Genomic DNA, 16,252 nt, shown 5'->3' on the forward strand with positions numbered 1-16,252 from the left:
CGGAATGAAAGATATTTTGCCACTTGATACATCAAGATTTATATGAATTTTTAAATGTCATGTATTTCATATAAATAACATACTATGTTGAATAATAAAAATAAAAATTCATTATTAAGTTACTTACTCATCTTTACATTTACTAATTTGCTTAATTTATATATGTCATGTCTATTATTTTAAAAATTCTTATTTTATCTAATCTAATTATTTAATTTTTTAATAATTATTGCTTTTATTTGTTTAAAATTAAAAGTATTGTTTTATAATAAGTTTTTTTGGAAAGGAAAAAAAATATTATGTGGAGAATTCAAAAATAAGATTAAAGAGTGCTGTTGGAGTTATGTTTTTCATCAGTAATATTTTTCGAAAGTAGTTTTTAAATTAGATTATGATTGAATTTTTTTATTTTAAATTGTTTTTTTAAGTAAAACTTATGAAAATTGATATATATATATATATATATATATATATATATATATATATTAAAATCGTATGTTATTTCCTTGCGACGCACTAGTGTGTTATATATCAATAAATTAATTTTAGTTATTATTGAAATGATATCGTTAAAAGCACCCACAACAACAACTATTATTTTTTATAAATTCAAATCGGTAATTTAATCCAATTTGGAAATATGAGGCAGCGACTCCATGGCCACATAAGATACTTACTAGTAATTAATTAAATTATGCTATTTTGTTTTAATTGTTGAAAAAAATTGGAATGACAATTTTTAAGTAGATTACAAAAAATGTTGTTATAAATTTATAATAACTACATGAGTTAACAGTACTTTGATCTCAGTATTATGGCTTAATTCAGTTTTATTCAATGAAAAACTTTTTAAAATTTTATTCTAAAATTTTATATTTTATTTTTAGTTTTTCGTGGTATCTTTTTCAACCTTGTTTTTATCTTTACAATTTTAAACTATTATTAGTGCGAACATAAAAAAGAATTCACTTTTATTTTAGAATCGTTTTAATTTTGTATGTTGTGAAAATTCGTGTATTTTAATACAAATTAAAATAAATAAATAAATTAAGTAGAAAAACAAAATTCTTTATTAAGAAACCTTTAACACAACCCAGTGCTAGAGACCTTAATAATTTGTAGGTCACCCTTTACTAAGACCTATGAACTAGCCCTTGTGCAATTGAGTTATTGAAACTTGGTTTTTTAATATTGTAACTTTTTTGGGACATACCTTGTATTTGGATTAGGTTTTTAATGAATTATATAGCTTTTTAAAAAATTAAAATAAATCCCTATATTAGGGTTGAAAAGTGTGCTAAAACACTCATAGTATGTTTAATCTGGAAATTTCTAAGGGTTACATCGTTCATAACGGTCTCATATACATTTCTTATAACCTCCAACATTCGGTACTGACAAGCTAAATAATTGCAACTATTGCACATTTCAAGTGTCACTTAGCCTTTATTATTATCAGCATCCTTCTCTTTCCATTATCTGATTTCTATACTCCCATTGTCTTTTATTTTCTTACTTTCTCATCTCATTGTTACTATTTTGGTATGTCAAATTATGTTTTCATGTTCTACTATTTCTAGTTATGAGAAAAGGGCATTTGTTTTAATTAATTATATTTTCATGAAATGTTAGTTTCTTTCTCCTTGTTTTCATTCTGGTTTCACTTTGTTAATGTAAAACGAGATATTGTTTTGCTCATTTTATTATCTACTTTTGTTTTATTCATTCTTTTGTTGCCAATATCTATTTCGCTTTGCTGTTGAATAATTTATTTTCTATCTTCGGTTTCTCGAAGAAATATGCCAATTTGAATTTTCTTGTATGTGATTATTTTCTGGGTCTTTTCATCCATATTCCTCATCTCATATTGTTGTTGGTTGTTGATGACATCGATGGAAAATTGTTCAAGAAGTGGATTTTTTACTACTAAAAATAAATTAATTAAATATTAATTAAAAAAGATATGAATAAATTTTATTTTTATGAAATTTTAAATTAATATTTATTATATATAAACTAAATAATTAAAATAAAATATAACAAAATATTTATCAAAATAAAAAACTAATTTGATCATAAAAATATTTATCATATACAATCAGCTCAAAACAAAATAAGTACAACCACCAAAATAAAAAATAAAAAAACTAAGGTCATATACAACAAAAAACTAATTTAATCATCCACTAACAACTATAGTAACAAGGGTGACCTCCACACACTGTACATGTTTTTTCTGACGCAATATATCTCATCGAAGTAACTTCATTGTCCTCGTGAGTCATTGATGTATCAATATATCCTTATAAGTCAGTTCACTACCGCAGTGACAGTCGGTAGGGGATCGTTCACTGGAAGTGGAAGCTCTTACTCGACCCGCCTAAACGGTCCTGCAATATATTATTCTACTGACATCGGCCTCTTATCCTTCTCGCCAACCCCCAGTCCAAGCACTGCATCCCCTTCTCATACGGTGTGAGTCAACACACCCACGATGGCCTCTGTCTCACCTTTGACTAAAACATATTTTGCATCTTCCCATGCTCAATTCGCCCCAAGTACCAATCTTGCGGGTACATGATAGTAAATCATCTCGTGAGTGAGCTCTACGTGAAATATTGTCTCAGCTATCCTACTTGTCCTCACCACTCTCCCCGTATATGTTCTGGAGGTGGAGTCGTATATCCAAACAGGGAAGTCTAACGATGTTTCTGTCGTCAGAGTAATTGCCAGTAGAACGAACTCAAATATCATCTGAGGGCAAAACCCAATTTCCACAATAATATAAAAAGGTCACCAACCAAAATTAACAATTAACATTTAACAATTATGTCATGAAGACAAATAGTAAACACTTAACAGTTATGACATGATACCAAATAATAACCAAACATGTTTATACATATAACAAACACGACTCACGTGCCAAGCACCCTATTGCAATGCTTACATGTCAGTGCACATGATTTCGAAATTTCCAAACCCTCCTCAAGGGGCGTAAATCATTAATGTATTGCCTCTCACATACAAGTACTAATTACTGAGGTGCCACCTATCACAAATCAACATCATTTGTCATAGTGCAGTCTATCACAAACCTACATGACTAAAAATCTTTGTAAGGATAAGATGGACCAATCAACTCGTGAAACCATCATGTAGCTCATCACGGTCGCCATTAACACCGTGACCCATAACGATCACCACTAACTATGAAATGCATGAGCATACTCTGACATTTTCTCAACAATATTATGTAAATACAACTATTAAAAGACTCATTTTTTAATGCTCATTATACACTAATAATTTTTCATATTTTTCACATAACATACTCAAAACATATTATTACTAATAAAATTCATAACATGTAGCAATACTACTACCACTTAATAATGCACAATCACATCAATATTAATCATCACGTATTCACACATCAACCACACATATAAAGTTCATTTGTGCAAACTAAAAATTTGGAAGGAGTCATTATCTCAATTATAGTTTTATCAACAATTTTTACTACCACAATCAAATACAACGAAAAATATTGCATGTCCCAACACCTCAAATAAAATGGTACACTAACTTCCCATAATAGAGAGTCATCATTATATCTAATAACTTCTTAAACTACTTTAATAAAAATATCTACTATCATTACAACTCAATTAACAGATGAATTTATCAACAACCTGTGATATTTTTTAAAAAATTATTCGATAATAAATTATTTGTAACTTAATTAAATTATTATATAATAAATAATTTTAATCAAATATTCAAAAATTTATTTTATATATATATATATATCAAACATATTACTAACTCAAATAAAATATATATTTGATATTTAATTCACAAAATAAAAATTAGGATAAAATTTTAAGCAATTCAACACAAAAAATATAATAAATTTGCACAAGTTAGAATTTATAAAATTTACGAAGATTTTCATTGCCACAAGATAGTTTTTACAACTCAAACAATATTATTTTTTGGAACAAATAAATATACTTTTATAGTTACCTACACTAATAATATATATTTAGTTACCCCCAATAAACGTATTTGTAAAAAAAAAAAAGTCAAAAAGTCAAAAAGTCAAAAAAATATTATTTGATTGATAGATAAAATTTGTTTGTATTATTTTGACACTTTTAATTTCTACTGTAATTTTAAATAAAATATATTTACAAAAATAATTTAAATGAATAACTCAAATGAATTGATGATAAATAAAATGGAATCTCTCTATATTCAGTTGTCACAAATTTAATGACTAAATTAAATAGAAATTTTACATTTTCTCTTTATAATTTTATCTCGTTAATTTTATTTTTCTAACACTAAGTTATAATAAAAATAATAATTAAATTTGATATTGTTAATTGCTAGTTTTTTTATATGGCCATTATCAAATAATTTTTGAATAGCAGTTTTATTTAACAATTTACATTTTATATCATAAACAATTATTATAATTTATTTGTCAAATTAAGTTTAATAATATATTTAGTTTCCTGATAAAAATTAGGGCAGTATTGGCACCTTAACACCGACTTGTACTTATCGCGGCTTTGCTTCTTTCTCTTCACTTCTGTCTCAACAATTTTCGCCTTTCGCTCAGCCCTCACCGAGGGAAAGATTGTTTATGTTTGACATTCCTACTCCAACCTTTTTCTCTATTAAATCCGGCCTCACTCTTGAGATGCGCAAAGCCACGATAGCATATGGTAAATCTCTTCTTTTTCAGTCTTCTGCATTACCCTTATCCAAATCGTTGGTATTCGTGCGTCATCATTCATCTACCAAATTATTTCTCACAGGTTTTCTCCTTCTCCAACATTTCTGCTTTGTTTTCTATTGTCCAAATTGATTTTAGCTTTTCAGATTTCAATCTTTGATTTTTGGTTTTGTTTGGAACAAATGGCTTCTCTATGACACGAATAAAACTGTCCTGAGAGACACCTTTGGACAACATGGGCAACTTTTGTCCCAATTGTTGGAAGGCTTTTACCTTAGTTTAGTTTTAATATGGATAGAGAAATCTCTGTTACTCCTCCGAGTTTTTAACTTCTAGTTAATAATTATAGCTTCTTTTATAATAAATAATAAATATTATAACGGTATCCTATTAAAAGAGTAAAATAGTGATTTACTCATAATTTAAATGAATTCGGGTCGTGGGTTAATAGATCAATAGATGGGTTATATATATTAGTTATTAATATGATATTAAAAAAATATGTTTATTATTCAGATTTATAAATTAAAAATTATAATCTTTTTGTGTTGTTAGTTATATTTAATAGGGTAATTATATGTTGGGATGACTAACCGGTGAATCTATTTCACCTTATTATAAATTCGTCTAAAAAAGATAGTGTTAATGGTTTAAAAGTCTCACATTGCCTCTTTACTATGCGGACTAACGAACTGGCTTGTTGTCACGTTAACTTTTTTAATTTTTGTATTAATTAATAAATTAATAAAAATTATAAAAATAGTGTATATAAAATAAAATTAAAGATTATTTTAAAAAATTAAAATATAAAACTATTGAGTCAAACAAATATATAAAAGTTATAATTTAAACATTCATATTATTAATTATTCAAACTATAGAATACATCATAAAAGATTAATGACTCAGTCATAATCATTTAAAAACTATTACAAATGCTAAAATCATGAAATCACATAATCTTAACAAAATTGTCTAATATTTTACGAATTGGTAAATAATTACGTGTCAAACAACATACAAACTATTAGTTATACTAACTCAAAGATTAATTACTTATTAAACTAATTGAATTGAAAGAAAAAATAAGATAAATATTTTAAAATAAACTAAAAAAGTGTATTTAAAAAAATATTTTTATTTAGACTCTTAAAGGCCAATCTGTCAAACTCGTTTTAAAATATTAATTCAATTGACAAATGTCAATATTGTTATATTGAATTTTTAAAATTAAAATTCAAGATTTCCCGATTGAATTTTTGTAAAATATAAAAAATATCATATTATTATTCTAAATTAAGATAAAAGAGTTACTCGGACTTAAGATACCGTAAAGCAATTAAGTTAAAACGAAATTAAAAAATAAATAAGCCACATAATACAGGAGTAAGCTACAAATTAAAACTAGGGTTTATATGAAATAATTTAGATCGGAAAGGAAGCAGTGAAGCAATAGTAAAGGGACAGGCGAAGATTCCATTTCCAGTGTTGGGTTATAGCGCAATGGGCAATCCCTCCGTTGACCGAAAGCCAATCACACACGTCGTTTTTGACATGGACGGTCTCTTGCTTGGTATTTCATCTATCTATCTTTATCCATTCATTTATTTCATTTTTATCTAACTTTGTGTTTTTACATGAATCATTAGAATAGTCACCCTTTTTGTTAGATATGTGTTAGAATTTGTTTAACACATTTCGAATTTAGTTATGTGTATTTTACTTTAATTGTATCATATTATTAGTACTATCAATTTCAAGTTCAACATTTCTTGCAATTTCTTTTTTCCTTGAGCTGAACAATGCTTCTTAACACTTTTGGCTGTTTTAATATTATTCCGCAGACACAGAGAAGTTCTATACTGAAGTTCAGGAAATTATACTTGCTAGATATAATAAAACCTTTGATTGGTCCCTCAAGGCAAAAATGATGGGAATGAAAGCAATAGAAGCTGCTAAGGTATTTGTTGTAGAAACTGGAATCAGTGATTCTCTTACTCCCGAGCAATTTCTTGTAGAAAGAGAAGAGATGCTGCAGAGTTTGTTTCCAACAAGTGAGCTTATGCCAGGTATATGGAATTTTAGATTAATGGAGATTAGATAAATCAACATCAAGAATAATGAAATATTGTTTGCTGTTAACTATGGAAACTATAACTTATATTTGATACTTGGGGGGATATTTGAATGGGCACTACTAAAAATTGAAGCACTAACATAAACACAAACATCGGACACGACACTGACACGTTGACACCAATAGTAACATGAAAAAGGGAAGTAATTGAATGTAGCTATACGACTTACAAGTCAGTGTTGGATACCGTATACGCCTTCAATTTGAAGTGTGAGTGATTCATATTTCAATGTTTTAATAAGAGTACATAATTAAAAATATGGCATATAATTGTTTTTTTTATACACGTTTCACATGCCTCCACTTGGATGGCTCTAGAAATGTCTTATTGACTGTCAAGGGTTGCTTATATATTTTTCCTTTTTGTTGATTTTGTATAAATTGACATGGATTAATAATTGAACTTTTGAAAGTACAGAAAATCATCATGCCATCTTCTATTCACTATGTGCATGTGCTTAAATAAATGCAATATCAATGTCTTAGGCCCTATATAATGCTTGTTGAAAGCGACTAATGCATGTGTTATTATCTGTATAAAACTTGATCCTACTTCTTAATGGATAATAATTACTTGTTCAAACACCTGCAGATTCTGCTAGTAGTTGTTCATTCTCATTTTTGTCTCCACTTCTGATTTATTAGACAGTTATACGTTTATATATTATTTTCCCAACTTATATGGATTTCTATGCTTTTCTGAAACACTGAAACTTCATCCTACCTTGATTCTCCACCCTTTTTCCCAGTTGTTACTTTTTTTTGGAGTTTTTTTAAAGATTCCCATTTGATTTTTTGTGTGTTTTTTTGCTCTCAGTTTCGTTAATTACGTGTTTCTTCAGTCAGTGATTCCCTTCTCAATTAGGCTATTGGATAAAGATCTGTAATTGATCTTCGCCTTGTAGAGTTGAACAATTTGATTTGTCATAATTCTTTGCTTAGTTTTTGCAGTCTTTTTAAATTTAAATATTTTTGGCTAAGATTAAGCAACTGTGAAACAATACACTAGGCATCTCAAATTCTTCTTTTGCCGCACCTGGTGAAAACTTGGAAAGATTGATCTCAATACCGACCTACATGGGTTGAGAAGAAATCAGGTTGTCACATGTTCAGCATCATGATATTTGTGAAACCTCAGAAATTGTAACCTTAGAGCTTTGAGTTCATAAAACCTTATTGAGCATGTTTCAACAATGATTTTGTTGCTACCTACTTTTGTACACCACTGATATTAGTGGCATATTTGACGACATATGTCTGACATGAAATTATAGTTTCCTTACTTTTAATGACTAGACACGTTGGTTTGTTTGGCATTCTTTGCAACACATGCTTTTTGAACATATGGGTGTAGAATTCCTTTATGCATGGAATTTTTGCAACATTATACTGCTGCACCTCAAAATGTTTTGCATTGAAATATATTTTCCACATAATCTGCAATTTTCAATGGGGAATTGTACATGCATGTTTGCACATATAAAAATCTGCCAACAACTCATGATTAAATCTTCTTGCAAGGTCTAGGTTCTCTTTGGTATCTTTTTTCCACTACACATGTTGCTTATATTCTATATAAATTGAACTGTACTCAGATATTGCAGACTCAAACTTTGGAATCGTAACGTCAAGGATGTTGAATAGTTTCTGTTATCAAAACCAGTTAATTTATGATGAAAGCTTCAATATTTAACTTTGTGACAGATGTTCAAGATCTATAGGGTATATATAATTAGCTTGTCGACCTGAAAAGACTGGATTGCTAATTTAATATGCAAGTACTTGAGCATAACTGTTCTATGTCCTAGGCACTGCAGTAATGTGTAGGACACATACTACCATTTTTTATATATTGACATTCTTTTGGCTTTTTTCGTTTATCATAGGTGTTAGTCGTTTACTCGAGCATTTGCATGCAAAAGGAGTTCCGATTGCCTTGGCAACTGGGTACATTTCATCCATCTCGTGTTAATTTTTTGTCTTTTACTTTATTTTGGGTTGAAGAAAAGATATTTATTTCATGTTATGCATCTATCTTGAAGGACTTTCTATAAAAAAGTTGTTTTGCCAATTTTCTCCACAGTTCTCACAAGCGACATTTTGAATTGAAAACGCAAAGACATGGTGAAATGTTTTCTCTGATGCATCATGTTGTTCTTGGTGATGACCCTGAAGTTAAAAAAGGCAAACCATCACCGGATGTATTTCTTGCCGCAGCCAAGAGATTTGAGGTATGCCAATTAATGAATTTTGTACACTTAATGACAAATCTGTCTGCAAGGATCACATGTGCCTTTTCTTTTCCTGATTTGAATTGAGAAACGACACACGCATTTGACAACAAAAGTCGACAACAATTTAGATGGGTAACTACGTTCAAATATGTGGTTAATTACGCTCACTGAATAATTATTAAGGAATATAATAAGGTGTGACAACTCATTAACCATCCACTTAACATAATTAACTATATTTCAAGTGTTTAGATATACATGATATTCATTATAAGCATCTAAATTATGTTCAAATATACATGATACATCTATTAACCAAAATTTGTGTTAAATTATACACTTTTAAATTGTGATTATTGACATTCAAAATCATGGTTAATTGTGTTATATGGATGATTAATGAGTTGTGACACCTTGTTATATTCATTAATCATCTAATAAACATAATTAGCCTTGTATTTGAATTGCATTAACCATATTTTGTTGTCAGATTTCCTGTCAAAATAACACAACTCATTTGAATTCTGAGGTTGGGTTCATTTGAATCATTATTGTTCAACTTCCCACTTTGTTGAGTTTGTGATCATACATAGTGATGTTTTTAGTTAATGACACATTCATTGTTGATCAACAGGGTGGACCAGTAGATCCATGTAACATACTTGTTTTTGAAGATGCACCCTCTGGAGTTCTTGCAGCTAAGAATGCCGCGATGTAAGTTGTTTGAAGCACTCAATGACATCTTCTAATTTGTCTTTTTTAACTAAACATATATGATGAAACAAGATAGAAAGACCGAGTTCATGAATGTACATCATCTGTTTGTATTCAAGCTGCAGTGCACCTAACTACTGTTAACCGCCGCTAAGGAACTAATAGAATCAGAAAACTATCTATCCGTCACGCACTAGCTGCTCAATATATGTTTATAAAGCATGCTAACATTTAGTAGAACGTGCACATAATATAATGCTACATCTATCAATTTCAGATCCTATATGTTCACTAGGCTCTTCCAGTTCATTTTCCCTCTCTCATATATATTATTGATAATTGTTTATATAATAATGCTTGTTACCTATATATATATAGAGAGAGAGAGACACAGACTATGGTTGCTAGTATGGATTGTTATTGGTTTAGTTTTGAAGGTCCGTTGATTAATTTTGCTACCAAGCCTCAAGACACACACACACTCCGTTGTGATGATGTTAACTCATTCCATTTTTTTTGGTTTCTTAGATTAAACATGGATACGTGCATTGTGCAGTTGGAATTAGTATTTTGTTGTTAAAATAGTTGATTTTTGCTTGTTACAACACGTCTTGCAGGTCGGTTGTTATGGTTCCAGATCCAAGGCTGGACAAATCTTATCATGATACAGCCGACCAAGTTTTGAACTCATTGTTGGATTTCAACCCTAGTGAATGGGGTTTACCTCCATTTGAAGATAATGGAAGTTAAATGCGAGTTTCCAAATGCAGGTTTGGATATGTCTTTCCTTGAGGTTTCTCGTGTCCCCATGTGTTGTGGCCATGATTTTCTATAGCTACAAATTCTAGCCTTTGAGTAATTGCACGGTAGTTTCCTTCTTGCCGTGCTTCCAAACAACCAATAAAACCCTCATGTTCTACATTACTGTTTATTTTATTGGGGGTAGAAAAAGCGAGTAATTATTCCATTTCCTTACATTATTTTCTTGTGCTTGATAATAATAATAGTACTACAATCAATATGGGCTTGAGATCTTAGAGAGGGGATATATTGTTAACACATATTATCTAATTGCAGGAAACATAATTTGTTGTATCTCGTATTCTTAGACACATCTTTGATACGACGCCATGTTTATTATTTCTTACTGCACAAAATGTTACATTGTATGACTCGACCGGTTGGTTGAGCTTTGAAAACCTTGTTGGTTCACTGTGGTTTAGTATTTGACCAAAAACTGAGATTTATAATTTGTTTATTATTGTAGAATCTGTGAGTTTTTGGAGGATAACAAAAATATTGTGTCATAAGTATTTCCAGCTTTATGATATAATGCTTTATTACATCTATCACATAACTTTTTTTATTTATTTCTATGATAAGGTGTATATACACTTTATCGGGTGTACACACATTTTTTAAAATCAATTTTAACATTTGTGGTATTGCTCACTGTATTGTAGGAACCAATTTGAAAATATTTTTACACTGATTGTTTTGATCATTCTCCATTGTGTATGACATGGTCTATTTATTCAATGTAACCGGAGTTTTATTTTTCTATAAATTCGTACATGTCCTTTTTTAAAACATAATATGGGTCTTGCAGTAATAAAACCTTCTCTAACATTGTGAAATATTCGGAATAAAAGAACGAGTACCCAAAATATTCAGAACACAGAATTAATATTTTGAATTTTTAAAAATTAAAATATCTGGTCTTCGGGATTTTTAAGTTTAAAAAAAAAATCCAAAAATATTTAATGTCTCAAATATTTTAAAATATAGAATACCTAATTTTAAATGTTTTCAATATTAATAGACAATTGGAAAAAAGTGCTAGAACACCATCTCTGTTTGGAGGAGGATCTAGGTGAGTTGATGAACATTTTGACTGTTTTTTTTTATAATTTTTTTAATTTTTTAATTTTAAAAATTAAGTTATCTCTCAAACATTATCGTAGAGAATCACGTACTACTCTCAATATTTTTCATACACATCAGTAAAAGGTCAAAGTCAAGAACACAAAATAGTTTAGTAACTCGAGTATCTATTTTTTGGCTATACCATACCATGGTTAACATCTCCTAAGTTTTTAATTCAACATATTTTAATATTTATTTTATTTAATTGCTTCAATTAAAAACAATACATCTAGTTCTTAAGTCTTAAGTCAAGTGACAATATTGATATTGTTAGATCAGACGTCTTGTCTCGGATACAAATCAAAAAATTCATAGTTGTGAGTTAATTATTGTGAAATTTATTATTTTTTTTAAGATAAAAAAATAACAATACATTTAAAATTTCATCAATATTTAAGAGGTCTTTGATGGTATTTATTTTTAATTATAAGAGCATCTACAACGGGAGTGAAAATGAGTTCGTCCGTCAGCGTGTAATTACTTAACTTCCAGTTTTTTGTGGGTTCACCGTTGGAGTTGTGCCAAGGTGTCATCACGGTACTGTCAAGAAGGAACGGTGCTTCATAGCAGTTACGTTTTTTTTGTTTTTTTTTCTATCTACTTTCATAATTTAATAATAATATAATTATAATCGTTACCTTTTATTAATTTATTAATAATAATAATAAATTTATCATTTTTTATTAATTTATAGCCGTTAACTTCTTTTTAATTTATTAAATAATAATAATTTTGTAACCATTAGCTTTTTTTTAGTTAATATACCACCCTTAGCCTTTTTTTTCTCCTTTAATTACTATTGTTAGCTCATTAATAGAAACAATTTGTTACTCATACTTTTTCTTCACAATTTTTGTTACAGAAGTTTATTAAAGTTTTTATTAACGTACTTTTTTTATTTATTTTTCTATTTAAATTAATATTTTAAGTTATAATAAAATTAAATATTAATGTATAAGTTAAAGTAATAGAATATAATATGATTTTTTAAAAGTTAAACCGTAAAAAATGAATGAGTTAATTTAGAGTGATGTGGCATAGTAGAACTTGAATTGAGTTCACCGTTGAAGTAGAAAATGAGTGAATTGCTTCAAGATGATGTGGCACAGTGGACCCCATCTAAAGAACCCATATTGAGTTCACCGCTGTAGATGCTCTAACTAATAGGAGTTTTATGTTTTCACTTAAACGGCCAGCTCCAAACTATATGAGCGACAAGTTGGTGGGTTTATTATTTCACATTAATATTTCTCTTCCTCATATTCCCTGTCTTCAGTGTTCACTTTTGTGTACTTTTCAACAAGAAAAAAAATGTGTAATGGAATTGTTAAGTGGTCCTATATATTTATCTTTTTTTGTGGTCCATGTATTAATTTAAATTTAGGAGGTTGAGCCGTTAAAGCCAATTTAAAGGTTCGAAATTTAAATTGATGGTTCAAACTTTGTCATAAGCAACCGGTTCCAAAATTAAAAATTCAACAAGATTAACAAGATCTATAGCTGTTCAGTTTGAAAAGGGTACTATAGTTTTGCTTCTCATACCCACCGTTCGAAAATAATACACATACTCAAATACTCATTCGTCTTAAATTATAAATAAATAAATAAATAAAAACTCATTTTTTTTTCTTAATTAAAATTTACTAGTTTTCTCCAAAATTACCCTTATAGTATTTATTGAGTTTGTATTATTTAAAAATTGTTTTCCAACATCAATAAATAAGAAGTTGAAGCATTCTCATCCGGATTAATTGAGTGGATCGTATAAGAAAAAAAGTTAAGAGTATCAGTTCTGTTTAGGTTTTCAAAGCCAGCTAAGCTGAGAGAGAAATACATTCAATTTTCAATTAGAGAAATGAAGTGTAATTTAGGAAATACAATTATATTTTTTTGTAAATTTGAGAATATTAAATATAGATAATTATTTTTCGTAATAAGTGTGAATTACGTTTATTTTTTTTAAAAAAAAATATTGAGACCGAGAGAATATGTACTCAAGTGAATATCGATATCTATACTCTTAGTCTCTTACTATATATAAAACTTACACATCTATACATGGAATTTGTTACCCTCATTTTAAGTAAAATAAACTAATAAATTACAAATATCATATCATTAAAACAATTTATAAACTGTTAACACCATATATATTTCAACAAAAGTTTTTCGGAAACAAAAGTTTTACATTTTTATTATAATTGATTTTTATTGATCGATTAGTTTTGAGAAGTATTATAGAGTTCATCAAAAAGATAGATAATAAAATAAATTATTGAATTATTTAAAATTGATTGAATGAAAGAAAATGATTACAATGAATATGTGATACACTTTAAGAACAGTCATCAGTAAGCTAACAAATCTTAATTTCCTTATAATCAATACTAATCAATTTATTACTACTTATAACTAAATTGTAATAATATCTAACGACCCCTGCAAATGGAAAGTGTGAATTAGTATTTTTAATTTAGGATGACAATACAATTCATAATAATTACAAAAAAGTAAAAGTTGTATAAGTTGTAATCACATCGATTAAATAAAAACATTTATGTAAAAAATGGCAGTGATTGAAATGTTTAACTCCTATAATTTTAGGCCTATTTAATTTTTTTATTTGTGAATTTTGTCGAAAAAAAATGAAGTGAATTATGTTTAATAGATTTAAATTTGAACAATGAGATAATGAATTATGTTAATTTATTTGATGGTTTTTTAATATTTGATAAATGTCATGAACATTTTTTATCCCTAATTCGATTTAGTATTAAGACAAATATATTAAATAAACTGAGTGATACAATCGACTGATCGAGTCATCTAATTTAATTTGATTTAATTATTTGATTCGACTAATAATTCAGTGGTTCAACCACTAACTCAATATATTTAATGATTTAATGTCCGAACTAACTTTTAAAATATTGTTTATAACAAGTCTTTTACACCTTTCAATTTTAACTTTTTCATTTAATTAAATGTCACTATTTCACATGAGTCTTAATATAATTAATTAATTAAATTAATTAATTAATTCTTACATGATATACTTTAAAACTAGTCACCAAATAAATACTAGTTTACACATAAATAAGCTCATAATTCGGATTGTAAAAAATAAAACTTAATAGACACTATAGATAATAGATGTAATTACTAATTACTTCATAACTTACTAGAATACTGTAGGGTGGAGGACTCTGTATAAATGCAAAAATTAATGTCAAATCCTTAATTGTGTGCCCTCAAACTAGCAAGGGAACACATCTATGATAGTTCAATACAGATTGTTACTTTAATGACAACATGCATGTTGGACCATTATATAATTAAGATAACAAACACCAGTTAATTATTAGAGGGGGCAACACGATGGGCTTAATCAGCAGCTAGCTAGCATCACCCAAATGGCATGTCTATGTGTGTATCAAACAGAGAAGAGCATTTATATTTAAATTTTTGGTTAAATATTTATAAATTTTCATATTTTCATTTTGGTTCATATAAAATAAAAACATTAATTTTAGTTCTTATAAAATTATTCAATAAATAGTTTTAGTCTATGCTTAAATAAATTATATTTAATTACCCTTCAACTTTACAATTTTTAAATAATTTTTTGTAGATAAGTTTAGAAAATTATAAAAAATTCTTTCACAAAATTAATTTTTTTTAATTTAAAATAAGTTACATATGAACTTTTAAATATAAAAAATTTAAAATAAAAGTAACAAAAATATAAAATTAAAATTGAATTTTAAATTCATTTTTTATTGGCGAACATTATGTAATGAGATAAACATACTTCTAAATATTCATTCAAAAATATACATTGACTTAATTTCAGAGAATAAAACTGCAGTCATAATAATTTTGTATCGACTGAAAAATTATATTTTTATTTTACATACACTAAAATTAAAATGATGAAATTTTATCATGATTAAAAACTTATTTCACTCTTAGTTTTTTTATCAACAACCAGATTTTTTGTTGTTATAATTGAGTCTCTTTTTTAGCACAATTAAAGAAGAAACACACAACTCTAATACTACATGATCAATCAAATCATCAAAAGATTATTGGGCTAAGGTCATGGTATACTAGTACTTGCCTCGCTAATTAACTAGCTTTCCATCAAAAGCTGTTGAATTACACCAAATGATATGATGATGGAATTAAATAAATTATCAAAGCTAGCTAATCCCTAATTCTTATTAAGGGAAATGGTTTAAACTTTTTTAGTCATTATCCTTTGGTACTCTAGCATGAATGTTTGAAATGAAGATCTTAGATTCTTAGCCTCATGCTTTCCTTTTGAATTGAAAGTTACTTAATTTTCAGGTACAACCCCAACAATAAAATAACACATAATTAAGATCCTAATAATATACTATAGGACATTTTATATAAAAGTAAAAATCTAAAAATAAAAATAAAAAGTGGTAAGAGTGCCAAAAAATATACAATGGAAGTGCAATTTTTAAT

General features: G+C 27.8%; 1 protein-coding gene across 2 annotated transcripts; it reads left to right on the forward strand.

The window, feature by feature from the left end:
- Positions 1–4,553: 4,553 nt before the first annotated feature.
- Positions 4,554–11,101, forward strand: LOC101495817 ((DL)-glycerol-3-phosphatase 2). 2 transcript variants are annotated; one of them, XM_004507797.4, is made up of 7 exons: positions 4,554–4,829; positions 6,177–6,320; positions 6,592–6,816; positions 8,771–8,831; positions 8,968–9,115; positions 9,753–9,832; positions 10,450–11,101. In XM_004507797.4, exons 1-7 carry the CDS (start codon positions 4,655–4,657, stop codon positions 10,580–10,582), a joined length of 966 nt encoding a protein of 321 aa, XP_004507854.1. In that variant the 5' UTR covers positions 4,554–4,654; the 3' UTR covers positions 10,583–11,101. The 2 variants fall into 2 exon arrangements, with proteins under 2 accessions (XP_004507854.1, XP_027192763.1); XM_027336962.2 differs by having other exon boundaries at positions 4,555–4,736.
- The last annotated feature ends 5,151 nt before the right edge of the window (positions 11,102–16,252 follow it).

The sequence above is a fragment of the Cicer arietinum genome, chromosome 7, assembly GCF_000331145.2.
Source record: "Cicer arietinum cultivar CDC Frontier isolate Library 1 chromosome 7, Cicar.CDCFrontier_v2.0, whole genome shotgun sequence".
Lineage (NCBI taxonomy): Eukaryota > Viridiplantae > Streptophyta > Magnoliopsida > Fabales > Fabaceae > Cicer > Cicer arietinum.